The sequence below is a fragment of the Lutra lutra genome, chromosome 17 (assembly GCF_902655055.1).
Source record: "Lutra lutra chromosome 17, mLutLut1.2, whole genome shotgun sequence".
Classification (NCBI taxonomy): domain Eukaryota; kingdom Metazoa; phylum Chordata; class Mammalia; order Carnivora; family Mustelidae; genus Lutra; species Lutra lutra.
This window is the reverse complement of record NC_062294.1, coordinates 44,572,719-44,588,487: the sequence shown is the minus strand read 5'-3', so window position 1 is coordinate 44,588,487 and position 15,769 is coordinate 44,572,719. Positions and strand designations below refer to the sequence as shown.

Sequence of the window (15,769 nt, the reverse complement as noted above, 5' to 3'; positions counted from 1 at the left end):
CATGCTCTTGGATTGGAAGAATAAACATTGTTAAAATGTCTCTACTGCCTAGAGCAATCTATACTTTTAATGCCATTCCGATCAAAATTCCACCGGTATTCTTCAAAGAGCTGGAGCAAATAATCCAAAAATTTGTATGGAATCAGAAGAGACCCTGAATCACTAAGGAAATGTTGAAAAACAAAAATAAAACTGGGGGCATCACGTTACCTGATTTCAAGCTTTACAACAAAGCTGTGATCACCAAGACAGCATGGCACTGGCATAAAAACAGACACATAGACCAGTGGAACAGAGTAGAGAGCCCAGATATGGACCCTCAACTCTATGGTCAAATAATCTTCGACAAAACAGGAAAAAATATCCAGTGGAAAAAAGATAGTCTCTTCAATAAATGGTGCTGGGAAAACTGGGCAGCTATATGTAGAAGAATGAAACTCGACCATTCTCTTACACTGTACACAAAGATAAACTCAAAATGGATAAAAGACCTCAACGTGAGACAAGAATCCATCAGAATCCTAGAGGAGAACATAGGCAGTAATCTCTTCAATATCAGCCACAGCAACTTCTTTCAAGATATGTCTCCAAAGGCAAAGGAAACAAAAGCGAAGCTGAACTTTTGGGACTTCATCAAAATCAAAAGCTTCTGCACAGCAAAGAAAACACTCAACAAAACAAAGAGGCAACCCACGGAATGGGAGAAGATATTTGCAAATGACAGTACAGAAAAATGTTGATATCCAGGATCTATAAAGAACTCCTCAAACTCAACACACGCAAAACACATAATCATATAAAAAAAATGGGCATACAATGAAGACATACAAATGGCTATCAGACACATGAAAAAATGTTCATCATCACTAGCCATCAGGGAGATTCAAATTAAAACCACATTGAGATATCACCTTACACTAGTTAGAATGGCCAAAATTACCAAGACAGGAAACAACATGTGTTGGAGGGGATGTGGAGAAAGGGGAACCCTCTTACACTGTTGGTGGGAATGCAAGTTGGTGCAGCCACTTTGGAGAACAGTGTGGAGATTCCTCAAGAAATTAAAAATAGAGCTTCCCTATGACCCTGCAATTGCACTACTGGGTATTTACCCCAAAGATACAGATATAGTGAAAAGAAGGGCCATCTGTACCCCAATGTTTATAGCAGCAATGGCCACGGTCGCCAAACTGTGGAAAGAACCAAGATGCCCTTCAACGGACGAATGGATAAGGAAGATGTCCATATACACTATGGAGTATTATGGCTCCATCAGAAAGGATGAATACCCAACTTTTGTAGCAACATGGACGGGACTGGCAGAGATGATGCTGAGTGAAATAAGTCAAGCAGAGAGAGTCAATTATCATATGGTTTCACTTATTTATGGAGCATAACAAATAACATGGAGGACAAGGAGAGTTAGAGAGGAGAAGGGAGTTGGGGGAAATTGGAAGGGGAGGTGAACCATGAGAGACTATGGACTCTGAAAAACAATCTGAGGGTTTTGAAGGGGCGGGGGGTGGGAGGTTGGGGGAACCAGGTGGTGGGTATTGGAGAGGGCATGGATTGCATGGAGCACTGGGTGTGGTGCAAAAACAATGAATACTGTTATGCTGAAAATAAAAAAATAAAAACAAACAAAACCTCTGCCTTCAGCTCAGGACATGATCCCAGGGTCCTGGGATTGAGCCCCGCATCAGGCTCTCTGCTCAGCGGTAAGCCTGCTTCCCCCTCTCTCTCTGCCTGCCTCCCTGCCTACTTGTGATCTCTGTCAAATAAATAAATAAAATCTTAAAAAAAAAGAATAACCATAACCAGATAAAATTTGCTAATGGAAATACAATATAAAAGAAGCAAAATTTAACATCAATTACATAAAGTGTGGGTGGAGAGAAATAAAGTGTAAAGTTTATGTATGCAATTGAAGTTAAGTTGTTAGCAGATTAAAGTAACTGTTATAACTATAAATTATTTGATTTAAGCCTCATGGTAACCACAAAGGAAAAACATATAGTAGGTAAACCAAACAAAGAGAAAAGAATCATAGCATATCAGTACAAAAAGTCATCAAACTACAATGAAGAAAGCAAGAGAGGAATAAGAGAACTACAAAACAGACAAAATATTAGCAAAATTTAAAGTCCTTGCCTATTAATAATTACTTTAAATGTTATATTCAGTTAGCCAGCATATAATATTGGTTTTTGATGTAGTGTTCAATAATAATAATAGTAAAATAATTAAAAAATAATAATTACTTTAAATGTAGAGGGACTAAACTTCCCAACCAAAAGACATAGAGTGCCTGAAAAAACATAGACTGAAAAAAAGATAAACAAAAACAAAAACCAGCCCCAAATAAATGCTGTCTATAAAAGACTCACTTCAGAATTAAGAACATACATTGGCTGAAAGTGTGATGTGGAGACATGGACATGGTAACAAAACAAAGCAAGAAAGGCTATACTTACATCAACAAAATAGACTCTAAGTCACAAAGGTTCACAATAGAAAAAGGATGTCATATTTTGATAAAAGGGATAATACAACAAGAATATATAGCCATTGTAAATATATATGCACCTAATATCAAAGCATATAAATATAGAAAGCCAATACTGACAGATCTATAAGGGGAAAATAGCAATACAACAATCACAGGAGGCTTCAACATTCCACTGTCATTAGTGGATATAGATCATCCAGACAGAAAGTCAATTTTAAAATGCAGAACTGAACAACAGAATAGACTAAATGACTCTAACACACATATACAGAGCATTTCACCCAACATCAGCAGATTACTCATTCTTCTTAAGCAAATATGTAACATTATTCAGGATACATCGCATGCAGTCATAAAACAAGTCTTAATAAATTTAAGAAGGTTAAAAATTATTACATACATCATTCCCTATTACAGTGGAATAAAACCATATATTAGTAATAGAAAGAAAATGGGAAAATTTATAAATACATAGAAATTACAGCCAGTGCAATCTTTGATAAACAACAATGGCATTTTTTTTTACATAAATAGGAAAAAAACAATTATAAACTTCATTTGGAGCCACAAGAAAACACTGAATAGTAAAAGCAATTTTGAGCAAGAACAACAAAACAGAAGATATTAAGATTCCTGACTTCATAACACATTACAAAGTTATAGTAATCAAAACAGTATAGTACTGGCACAAAAACATGTGCATAAACCAATGGAATAGAATAACCCAGAAATAAGCCATCACATATACTGTCAGTTAATATCTGACAAGGGCACCACAAATATAACATGGGGAAATGATAGTCTCCTTCAATAAGTGGTGTTGGAAAAATTGGATATCTACATGCAAAACAATGAAATTGGACCTTTGTTATACACCATATACAAAAAAACAACTAACAAAAAGGATTAAAGATTTAAACGTAAACCAGATGGACTTAACAGACATACAGAACATTCCACTCAAAAGAAACAGAATGCACATTCTTCTCAAGCATATATGAAACATTCCCTAGATCATATGGTAGGCCACAGTACAAGTCTTAATAATTTTAAGAAGACTGAATTCATATCAAGCCATCTTTTCTGACCACAATGTTATGAAAGCAGGAATCAATTACAAGAAGAAAACTGGAAAATTCACAAATATTATCAAGTGGGATTTACTCAACACCCCAAAATCAATGAGAAACACCACATTAAGAAAATAAAGAATAGCGCCTGGTTGGCTCAGTTGGTTAAGCAATGGCCTTCGGCACAGGTCATGATTCCAGAGTCTCGGGATCAAGTCCTGCATGGGGCTCCCAGCTCCATGAGAAGTCTACGTCTCCCTCTGACCTTCTCCCCTCTCGTGCTCTCTCTTGTCTCTCTCAAATAAATAAATAAAAATCTTAAAAAAAAAGGATTAAAAATCATAAAATCATCCCAAGAGGTGCAGAAAAAGCATTTGACAGAATTCAACATCCATTTCTGATAAAAAATTCTTAACAAGGCGGGGTATGGTGCAGAAATACCTCAAAATAATAAAGGCCACACGCATATACATAAAATATAATTTCTCCCTATTAATTCAAGATATGTGATTTTAAGGGACGCCTGGGTGGCTCAGTTGGTTAAGCAGCTGCCTTCCGCTCAGGTCATGATCCCGGCGTCCTGGGATCGAGTCCCACATCAGGCTCCTTGCTTGGCAGGGAGCCTGCTTCTCCCTCTGCCTCTGCCTGCCACTCTGTCTGCCTGTGCTCACTCTCGCTTCTCTCTCTATGACAAATAAATAAATAAAATCTTAAAAAAAAAATGTGAACAACATTCACTTTAAAAAAAAAGATATGTGATTTTACTTTTGCATAGCTTTTAAATTTTTAAACTTATTTCCAGCTTTATTAATATAATTGACTATAATATTGTTTAAGGTGTTGTATCATGTTGTATCATGTTGACATGATACACATATAATCCAAAATGATTAGCATCAGGGTTAGGTAACACCTCCATCATGTAACAGAATTACCATTTCTTTTTTTGCAATGAGACATTTACTAATCTACTCACTTAGCATCTTTCAAGTATATAATACAATATTTAGTTGCCATGCTGAACATTAGATCCCTAGAACTTATTCATCTCATAACAGGAAGTTGCTACCCTTTGACCAACATCTCTGCATGTTTCCCACCGTTCTGTGGTAACAACCACTATACTGTTTCTATGAATTCACCTATTTCAGATTCCACATATGACTGATATTCTATAGTATTTTTCTTTCCCTGGCTTATTTCACTTAGCATAATGCCCTCAGAGTTGATCCAAGTTGTCACAAATAGCAAGATTTCCTTCTTTCTCATGGATGAATGATACTCTATTGTATATATACCACTTCTTCTTTATCCATTCATCCATTGACTGACTCAGGTTGTTTCCACATCTTGGCTGTTATAAATAATGCTGCAAGAATATGAAAGTGTACATATGTGGAATTTAAGAAACCAAACAGATGAACAAAGGGGAAGGAAAAAAAAGAGAGAGAGGCAAACCATAAAGTAGACTCTTAAGTATAGTGAACAAACCAAGGTTTGCTATAGGGGAGGTGGGTGGGGAAATGGGCTAAATAGGTGACAGCTATCAAGGAAGGCATTGGGTGTTATACTACACATAAATAATGAATCATTAATTCTACTCCTGAAACTGATATTGTATTATATGTTAACTAACTTAGGATTTAAATAAAAACTTGGAACAGAAAATAAAATAAATAATAAAATAAATAAAAATAAAATAAAAAATGAAATAAAAACTTGAAACAGGAAATAAATACAGCATTAAAAAAAAGAAATAAAGCATTTTTTTAAAAAGAATCTGGAAGTACAGATATCTTATTGATACCAGTTTTTGTTTCCTTTGATATACCCAGAAGTGGATTGCTGGATCCTATGGAAGTTTTATTTTTAATTTTTTAAGGAACCTCCACATTGTTTTCCATAGTAGTTGTACAAATTTACATTCTCACCAACAGTGCACAAGTATTTAGTTTTCTCTGCATCCTCAACAAGACTTGTTAACTCTGGACTTCTTGGTAATAGCCATTCTAATAGCTGTGAGGGAAAATTTCACTGTGGTTTTGATTTGGCTTTCCTTGATTAGTGATGTTGAGTTGTATGTGTTTATATATTCTGAATATTAACTTATTTTGAAATATGATTTGCAATTTTTTTTCTCATTCCATAGGTTGCTTTTTCATTTTGTTGACTTTTTCTTTTGCTGTGCAGGAAACTTTTACTTATTTAGTACCATATATTTATTTTTGCTTTTGTTTTGTGCTTTTGATGCCATACCCAAGTTATCATTGCCAAGACCAATGTCAATGAGGTTTTTCCTGTTTTATTCTAGGCACTTAGGGTTTTAGTTCTTATGTTTAAGTCTTTAATCCATTTTGAGTTAATTTTGTGAGTGGTACAGATATGGGTCCAATTTCATTTTTTTCCATGTGAATATCCAATTTTCCCAACACCATTTAATGAAGAAATTATCTTTTCCCTACTGAATATTCTAGGTTCCCTTGCCAAATATTAGCTGACGTATATGCAAGGTTTTATTCTTGGGTTCTCAATTCTGTTCCATGGGACTATATGTCCATTTTTATGCCAGTATCAACCAGTCTTATTTACTATAGCTTTATAGTATAGTTTGAAATTAGGCAGTGTGATGCCTTCAGCATTGTACTGCTTACTCAGGATTACCTGGGCTATTTATGGTCTTTTGTGGCTCCATACAAATTTTAGGATTGTTTTTCTACTTCTGTGAAAAATGCCAGTTGAATTTTGACAGAGATAGCATTGAATCCATAGATGACTTTGGGTAGAATGAACATTTTAACAATAATAATTCTTCTGATCCATGAACATGGGATATCTCTTATTTGTGTCTTCTTCAATTACTTTAATCAGTCTTGTAGTTTTCACCACACTGATTGTTCACCTCATTGGTTAAATTTATTTCTACATATTTTATTATTTCTGATGCTATTGTGAATAAGGTTTTTTAAAAATTTCTGTTTCAGGTGTTTTGTTGCTAGTGCCTAAAAACACAACTCATTTCTGTATGTTTCGTATCCTGAAACTTTATTAGCTCTTAACAGTTTTAAGGTAGAGTCCTCAGGATTTTCTCGATATAAGATCATATCATCTAAACAGAGAAAATTCCACTTCATCTGATTTGGATGCCTTATACTTATTTTCTCCTATGATTGCCCTGGCTAGAGATTCCAGTACTATGTTGAATCGGAGTGGTGAGAGTAGACATCCTGGTGTTATCCTAAGCTGGAAGGAAAACTTTCCACATTTCACTGTCAAGTATGATGGTGGCTATGGGTTTATCATATTTGGCTTTTATTGTTCAAGGAATGTTCCTTCTATACCTGAATTTTTTGAGTGTTTTTATTATGAAAGGATATTGTATTTTGTCAAATGCTTTTCTGCACCTGTTGAGATATCATATGATTTTTACTCTTCATTCTATTAATGTGGTATATATCACATTTATTGATGTGACTATGTTGAACTATCCTTGTATCACAGGGATAAATTCCACTTAATCAGGGTGTATGATCCTTTTAATGTCCTGTTGAATTTAGTATACTAATATTTTCTTGAGAATTTTTGCATTTATATTCAATTGGCCTCTAAGTTTTTTCTTGTGGTGTCCTCTGGTTTTGGCATAAGAGTAAAGCTAACCTTGTGAAATGAGCTTGGGAGTGTTCCTTCTTCTTCAATTTTATAAGAGTTTGAGAATTGGCATTCATTCTTTAAATGTTTGATAAAATTCAACAGCAAAGCCATCTGGTGCTTGGCTTTTCTTCACTGGACATTTTTGATGACTGACTGAATCACCTTACTAGTATAGTAATTGGTCTCTCCAGATTTTTAATTTCTTCATAATTCAGTTTTGATAGGTCATATGTTTTTAGGAATTTATCCACTTCTACATTATCCAATTCGTTAGCATACAAGTGTTCATAATAGTCTCTTATGATCTTTTGTATTCCTGTGATATCTGTTAGAATGTTTCCTCTTTCATTTCTGATTTTGACTCCTTTTTATTTTTTTTATAATGTGTTGTTAGAATAATTTTATTTATTTTCATTTTTTTAAGATTTTATTTATTCATTTGAGAGTAAAAGTCGGGGTGGAGAAGAGGCAGACAGAGAGGGAGAACCAGATTGCCCACTGAACAGGGAGCCTGATTGGGCCCTGGGGCTCAATCCCAGGACCCAGAGATCATGACCTGAGCCAAATGCAGACTAGACTCTTAATCATCTGAGCCCCCCGGGTGTCCCTTTCTGCTTTTTTCCTTAGTCTAGCTAAAGTTTTATCAATTTTATCTTTATCAAAAACAGATTTTAGCTAATCTTTTCTATTGCTTTCTAGTCTCTATTTGATTTATTTCAGCTCTGATCTTTGTTAACTCCTTCTGCTAACTTTGGCCTTAGTTTATTCTTCTTTTTCTAGTTCCTTGACATTTAAAATTGTTTATTTGAAATCTTCCATTTTCCCTTACACATGCATTTATTGCTATAAACTTCCCTATAAGAAAGGCTTTTACAGCATCATTCATGTATTTGTCTGTTGAGTTTCCATTTTCGTTTGTTAGGGGATTTTTTTTTCTCTTCATTTCTTCCTTGGCCCATTGGTTATTCTAGAATATGTTGCCTAGTTTCCACATACTTGTAAAAATTCCAGCTTCCTCTTGTTTATTTGATTTTTAGTTTCATATCATTGTGGTTGGAAAAGATACTTGGTGTGATGTCAGTCTAAATTTCCCAAGAATTGTTTTGTGACCTATCATATGATCTATCCTGGAGAATATTCCATATGCACTTGAGAAGATGAGTATTCTGCTACTGCTATTGACTGGAATGTTTTATATATGCCTGTTAGGTTCAGGGATCAAATACATGATTCAAGTCAAATGTTTCTACATTGCATTTTCTGCTTGAGTGATCCATCTGTTACTTAAAGTATTGAAATCCCCTACTGTTCTCATTTTGCCTATTTCTACCTTCGGATCTGTCAGCATTTGCTTAACATGTTTATGTGTTCCAATATTGGGTGCATAAACATTTACGATTGTTGTATCTTCTTGATGAATTGACTTCTTTATCATTCTATGATATTCTTTGTCTCATTATAATTTTTGGCTTAAAGTCTATTTTGTCTTACATATGCATGGGCCAACACTGCAAGGCCAATCCCACTTTCTGCTTCCATGGAATATCTTTTTCCATCTCTTCACTTAAAGCCTATGTATGACCTTAAAGCTGAAGTGCCTTTTGGTAGGTAACATATAGTTGAATCTTATCTGGCCATTCTATGCCTTTTGATTGGTAAAATCAATTCATTTACATTTAGAGAAATTATTAACATGTAGACTAATGCCATCTTACTAATAACTCTCTGGCTATTTTGTAGTTCCATTGTTCTTTTCCCTCTTTCTTTTCCATGGCAGTATGCTCTGATTCCCTTCACTTATCTTTTGTGAATCTAACAGATTTTTGCTTTGTGCTTATTGAGACTTACATAAAACCTGTTATAAGGGGCATCTGGGTGGCTCAGTCATTTAGGTGGCTTGCTCTTCATTTTGGCTCAGGTCATGATCTTGGGGTCCTGGGATCAAGCCCTACATCAGGCTCCACACTCAGTGAAAAGAGTGCTTGAAAATTCTTTCTCTCCCTCTCCCTTTGCCTCTCTCCCTGCTCTCTCTCTCTAAAATAAATAAGTCCTTTAAAAAATCTTGTAAAACAGTCCATTTTAAGCTGATGGATAGCAACTTTAATCACATAGGAAAGCTCTACTCTTTTACTGCCCTTTTTATGTTTTTGATCTTACTATTTTTTACTTTTTATATTAATTCATTAACAGATTAGTTATTTTTTATATTGTTTGTTTTATGGTGTCCCACACATCTTGTAGGCTTTCTTACTCTCTTTCATTCCTTTTTATTTTGTTCTCCTCTGACTTGGGTATTTCAAAGCCCCCATCCTCTCTCCCTCTGATTTTATATTTGCTTGAACTCTTCTCCTGTTGATGTTCTATATGGCACTTCTCATTTCATTCATTCTTCAACTCCAGATTTGTTTGTTTTTATATTATTTCTCTTTGATGAATTTCTAATTTTATTCATATATTGCTTTCCTGCTCATTCAGTTCTATGTTTTATTGTAGATCATTGAGTTTCTTTAAAGCAGCTTATTTGAATTATCAGGTAAATCACAGAATTCTGTCTTTGAGTTCAGTTACTAGAGGATTGTTGAAATCTTTCTGTGATGTCATGTTTCATTGATTCCTCATGTTTCTTGGAGTTTTGCATTGCTGTTTTCTCATTTGAAGCAGTCACCTCCTCCAAATATTGCTAGATACCTTCAGGTCAAATATACTTTTTATTGGTTCTGCTTACTTTCTCTGTCCCTGTAGGAACACACATGTTCCCTGCTTCTTGCCCCCTTGTGGCAGAAATCTTAAGCTTCTTTGTCTTCTCTCAAGCTTACAACTCACCATTCTGGCTGCTGAAAACATGCATGGTCTCAGTCTACCAAAACTGGCCCTAACTGCCATACATGGGAGCATACACAAAGATCTAGCTGAAGAATTGAGAGTGGGTTTAACGTTTGGGGCACTGGGGATGCCTGCAGGCCAAGTGGGGGATCCTTGTGCAAGGTTTTCCCAGTGGTTTGTGGTGGGCTTCTTCCTGGAGTCCTGAATGCAGCTAGGAGGAATTGTACTCCTTTGATACACTCTGATATTCTTACAGCCCCATCTCTTCTCTCCGCAGTCATGCAGGTACTGCCTCAATACTGTGGATGCTGCAAGAGAGAAACAAGTTTCTTCAGCAGCATTCTACACAAGTAGGGAAGCTGGGCAATCATCCACTGTTTTCCCCCGTGGAAGAAGTCATTGCTGGCTAGTTTAGCTCCATGATATGCCACCCTGGGGCAGGGGTGGCACTGGTAAAGTTCCTTTTACCCCCCGCCTCCTTCCTTTTTTCCAACACAGTGCTAGACTCTCTCCTCAGGAAATCTGGAGATCTACAAAGGCTCTGTCATTTGTGAGTATCTGCCTAATTCAGCACTCTCCACATTTGCCCTTAATTGTGCTAAGAGGGGCTGGAGCTGATTCAGACTTCTGGTTTCACAGCCTGTATCAAGGACTGTCAGCTTATTACTCAATGTGGGTGAGACTCCTCTTAGGTCCCTTAGCTTTTGGGTTGGATTCCACAACAACCACAGAGGCACTTTTACTTGTTAATCATGGGGAGGTCAACTGACGGTAGGCAGCTTATGCTGTCATGATGCTGTCGTCATTCCTCAAAATTCAAATTTCTATGAAGAATTTTTATTTTTACCTTGGTATGAATTTTTCCTTCTTATACTTTACCATCACATATTTTTCTTTAAGATGAATTATCTCTTGTCATAAGAAATAGATGTTGGTCAAACTTTACTTATATTCATTTACATGAATGTCTCTTTTCCATTATAATGTTTTAAATGTTCAGTAAAACATGTATACTAGTTACAGGTTTTTCCATAACAAAATTGAAAAGATAATAATGACAAAGTCTAATACTAAGCAAGCTTTATTATGTGATAGGCACAATTGTAGAATCCACATAACAAGCCTCTGAAGTGAGCTAATTATGCCCACATTACCATAAGCACATTATATATGCATATAAAAGGATCTGGAAGAATAAATAAGTTGGTTAACAGTGGGAAAATAACTAGGGTCAACAATGCTGGTCAAGGGAAGCAGAACTTATACATTATAGTATAAATCTTTAAAAGCAGAAAAGACCTCATACATTTTCTCTGAAATGAACAATAAAAAAATAAAGACACATTCAAAAGGAGCCATCAAGGTAACGCTTTATAATGGCAAAATTTTCCATACTTAACAAAATAGGGGCTTGATAAAGACAGGTGAATACCTTCAAGCCAATAGAAGAGTAACAATATATTTACAAAGAATATTAAAGGCTGGTTATAGTATATAGCACAATCACACTTTCTTTCAAAAACAATGACATGGTCTTAAAGAGTTTGCTACAAAAATCTGACAATGATTGTCTATGGTTGGTATGATTACAGATAACTATTTTTTGTTCATATCTACATTAATATAGAGAAGAACTATTCTGTAAAAAGGGTATAGACTTTATAAAAGGCAAGTAAAACAATATTCCAAAACAAAAGATACAGAGCCACAAGATATTAAAGAATACTTAAAAGTAACAGTAACAACACAAACAAAATGGAACACAGATACACAGATATGCAAATTTAGAAAATGAAGACTGACCTGATATCCATGCTTCATATGTATAAAAATATAACTTACCATCAAACAAGCAATAAAAAATACAAAAATAGATATGGCTATTAAATAAGTGGCATTCAAATGAGAAACAGGGAGAAGGGCGAATTTAGACCCTCAATAAATAACTTAAAATAATTTTGAGATGGATCAGTAAACAAAAGTAGCAGGGTTAGCCCCCAAATGAATTTTTCAATGTTTAAAATAAAGGCAAAATACAATAAGCAGTTTAAAAATTTTTAATATTCACAAGTATGAATTTTCCAAAAATAATGAAAGAATGAATATAGATAGAGATCTTCAGAGTGGTTTTTCTTTTCCTGTATAAATTCTCTCAGATGAAGTTGTAAAGCATAAGTAAGGCATTTGTACCTTAATTACATTTGTAGTGACTCTCCCTAATACACATTTTCTTATGTGTCCTATGTCCTTCCTTACCACATAATCCTAACATAAGTTTCCAATTCACAGAGCTACTCACCAGTATGACTTTTTTTATGTTGCTGAATCTCTGAACCCCTCCCAAAAGCCTTTCCACATTCCTTACATTCATAAAGTTTCTCACCAGTATGAATTTTCTGATGTTGAGTAAGGCTTGAGCCTGTACTAAAATTCTTCCCACATTCCTTACATCCATAGGGTTTTTCACCAGTGTGTATTCTCTGGTGCCGATTAAGAGCTGAACCACTACTGAAGGACTTTCCACATTGTTTACATTCATACGGTTTTTCACCAGTGTGAATTAGCTGGTGTTGGATAAGTTTTGAGCCACTACCAAAGGCCTTGCCACATTCTTTACATTCATAAGGTTTCTCACCAGTATGAATTCTCTGATGTTGAGTAAGGTCTGAACCACTACTAAAGGCTTTTCCACACTCCTTACACTCATAGGGTTTCTCACCAGTGTGCATTCTTTGATGCTGAATAAGTTTGGAACCACTTCTAAAGGCCTTCTCACATTCCTTACACTCATAGGGTTTCTCACCAGTGTGAATTCTCTGATGTTGAGTGAGATCTGAGCCACTGTTAAAAGCCTTCCCACATTCCTTACATACATAAGGTTTCTCACCAGTGTGAATTCTTTGATGTCGAGTAAGGGCTGATCCAAAACTAAAAGCCTTCCCACATTCATTACAAATATATGGTTTTTCACCAGTATGAATTCTCTGATGCCGAGTAAGGGCTGAACCACTACTAAAGGCCATCCCACATGCTTTACATTCATAAGGTTTCTCACCAGTATGAATCCTTCGATGTTGAGTAAGGTTTGAACCACTGCCAAAGGCCTTCCCACAATCCTTACATTCATAAGGTTTCTCACCTGTGTGAATTCTGTGATGCCGAGTAAGGGCTGATTCGAAACTAAAGGACTTCCCACATTCCTTACACTCATAAGGCTTTTCACCACTGTGAATTATCTGATGTCGAATAAGGCCTGATCCAAAACTAAAAGCTTTCCCGCATTCTTTACATTCATATGGTTTCTCACCAGTATGAATTCTCTGATGATGAGTAAGGTTTGAGCCACTACCAAAGGCCTTTCCACATTCACTACATTCATAAGGTTTCTCACCAGTATGAATTCTTTGATGGTAAGCAAGGTTTGCACCACTACCAAAGGCCTTGCCACATTCTTTACATTCATAAGGTTTCTCACCAGTATGAATTCGCTGATGTCGAATAAGGACCGATACAAAACTAAAATCCTTCCCACATTCCTTACATTCAAGGAGTTTCTCATCAGTATGTATTCTCTGATGCTGGGTACTGAAAGTGGGCATGTCTTCAGAAGTAAATATCATTTGACTGAAATGTCCTTCCTGAGATTCCTGTTTTCTCTCAAACTGGCTTTTACATTCCCAATCACCTCTGAAACTTGAACACTCAATGCTGTTTTTTATAAGTCTTTCCATTATCTCTCATCAGGATGATTCTATTCCATAAATATCCTTTTTCAGAAATAATTTCTTGGTCTCAACCTTGATTCACAGTCTGAAAGAAAATATAAAAGCAAACATTCACTTTTTTTGTGTTCTGGGAGAAATAAAACTTTTATAATAGAAATGAAAAGACTTAACTGAAACTAATTTTCATAAAAACTGGGTAGCTTATACCATTCTCAAATATGATTGGGCAATTTGACAAACAGAAAAGGAAAGTAAAAAGAAGTCACACTGGAAGATGAAGGAGATATTTAGGAAAACAGATTAGTCAGTCATTCCTAAATAGTGATTTAAATAAAACCCCCTTCAAACACGGGGAGCTCGATAAATATAAAGACATCTAGACTCTCCCCCAATTTTGTTAGAGAATAAATCTAGCGTCATATACATTTTAAAATGACGGAAATTACCATTTAACCCATTTCTTAGGGTTGTTTGGAGCATTAAGAAACTACAACTAGAAGGAAAAGTCTAGGATAAATAATCAAGTAACAAACATAAATTGCATATAATCTGAAGGAAATAGAAGAGAATGTTACTCCAGATATAGCAGTATCCTAATGAAAGATTAATGTGACGAATGAGCAATGCAGAAGGAAGAATCTATGGTGTTTAGAATACGGCTTATTTATGCCATTTGGTAAAACCCACGTTTACCCAGGAAGTCTATGAGGCTAAACTTGGGAGAACAAAGAAAGTAGCAAAAGCTACTGTAATGGAGAATCTAGTTTTAAAGTCTGTGAGAAGGGAAGAGCAGAGATAGGTAATGTGATACTGTTAGCAGGTTGCAAGGATGCAAATAGATATGTATTCTGAACCCCAGATCCAATGATTATTGAATGATTCTGAAATCACACGTAATACATTTATGTAGTTGTGTAAAGTAACTGCACAGTGTTCAGTGGCTATAATTTTGGAAGATCTGCATGCCAGAAAAGAATGGATTTAAAAATATCAATTAAGTCCCTGAGCACATACATCAAACTCCAAACATGAAAACATTTGAGCTTTAGTCTCTTCTTATAACACTTATACAGCAAGATTATTTGGGGTAGGCCTAAATATGTCCTCAAATTCTTTCCATCTCCACTGTCAATAGATGATCCAGGCCCAAACTTTTATTTGGACACAAAAGCAGCATTTTATTTAGTTGTCTGCCTTTCCAGTTTTACACCCTTAGCAGCCAGAGTGATATCCAGCTTAGCACTGTTCTGTTAAAAATGTTTCAGTGATTCCCCATTGTCCTTAGGATAAGATCTGTATGCCTTAACTTGGTCTTAACAATTCCTCAGTAATCTGCCTCCCGCCTGCCTCTTCAACCTGATCCTTCTCTCCCCTCAACAATAACTTATAGCTATACTGGTCTTTTCAGTTCTTCAAATGCACTAAATTGTTACACTCCCCCCACCATACACACACAAAATGATTTCATCTGCTCTTCATATTTGTCCATATTCCCTTCTCCACTGCCCTCTCTTGGCCTTACCAGTTCCTGGACATTGTTAAGGTCTCTGCTAAGTGGCATATCCTAATAAAGATTTTTTCTGAATACTCAGTCTTAATTATGCACATCCTATCATTACCTCTCAAAGCACTTTCCCCCCTTTTTTTCCTTCCATTCTTGGTATTTTTGTTTTGGTAAAGGTTGATTACACATTTGTCTCCTACAATTGTAAATTTCATATTGAATGTTTGCTTAATGTCTGTCTGCTACAACAGAACCAACCTTCAAGAAGGAAGGATAGACAATGTATGTTACTTTAATTGACTTGAACTCTGGCACATGCAAAAAGATCAAAATACATTTAATGGATGCCTAATATAATAAATTAATTTCAAAATCCATTATCCTTAAAAATAAACATTTAAAAACAAGATTTCTCTAGAAAGAGAATTCTCTTGTTCTCTCAAAGAGGACAAGTCAATCACATGCAGTTTTTCCTGCCCATTTCTTCACT

General features: G+C 35.5%; 1 protein-coding gene across 4 annotated transcripts in view; it reads right to left on the bottom strand.

Moving 5' to 3' along the window:
- Positions 1 to 15,769, bottom strand: part of LOC125088414 (zinc finger protein 345) — a 124,758-nt gene that overhangs the window by 30,036 nt on the left and 78,953 nt on the right. For 3 of the 4 annotated variants that reach the window (XM_047709557.1, XM_047709558.1, XM_047709560.1), the window contains one exon: positions 11,116 to 13,860. In XM_047709557.1, the coding sequence (XP_047565513.1) occupies positions 12,342 to 13,781 (1,440 nt within the window). In that variant the 5' untranslated portion in view covers positions 13,782 to 13,860 and the 3' untranslated portion in view covers positions 11,116 to 12,341. Of the gene's footprint in view, positions 1 to 11,115; positions 13,861 to 15,769 lie in introns of those variants that run through there. The other variant, XM_047709561.1, reaches the window with a different exon arrangement.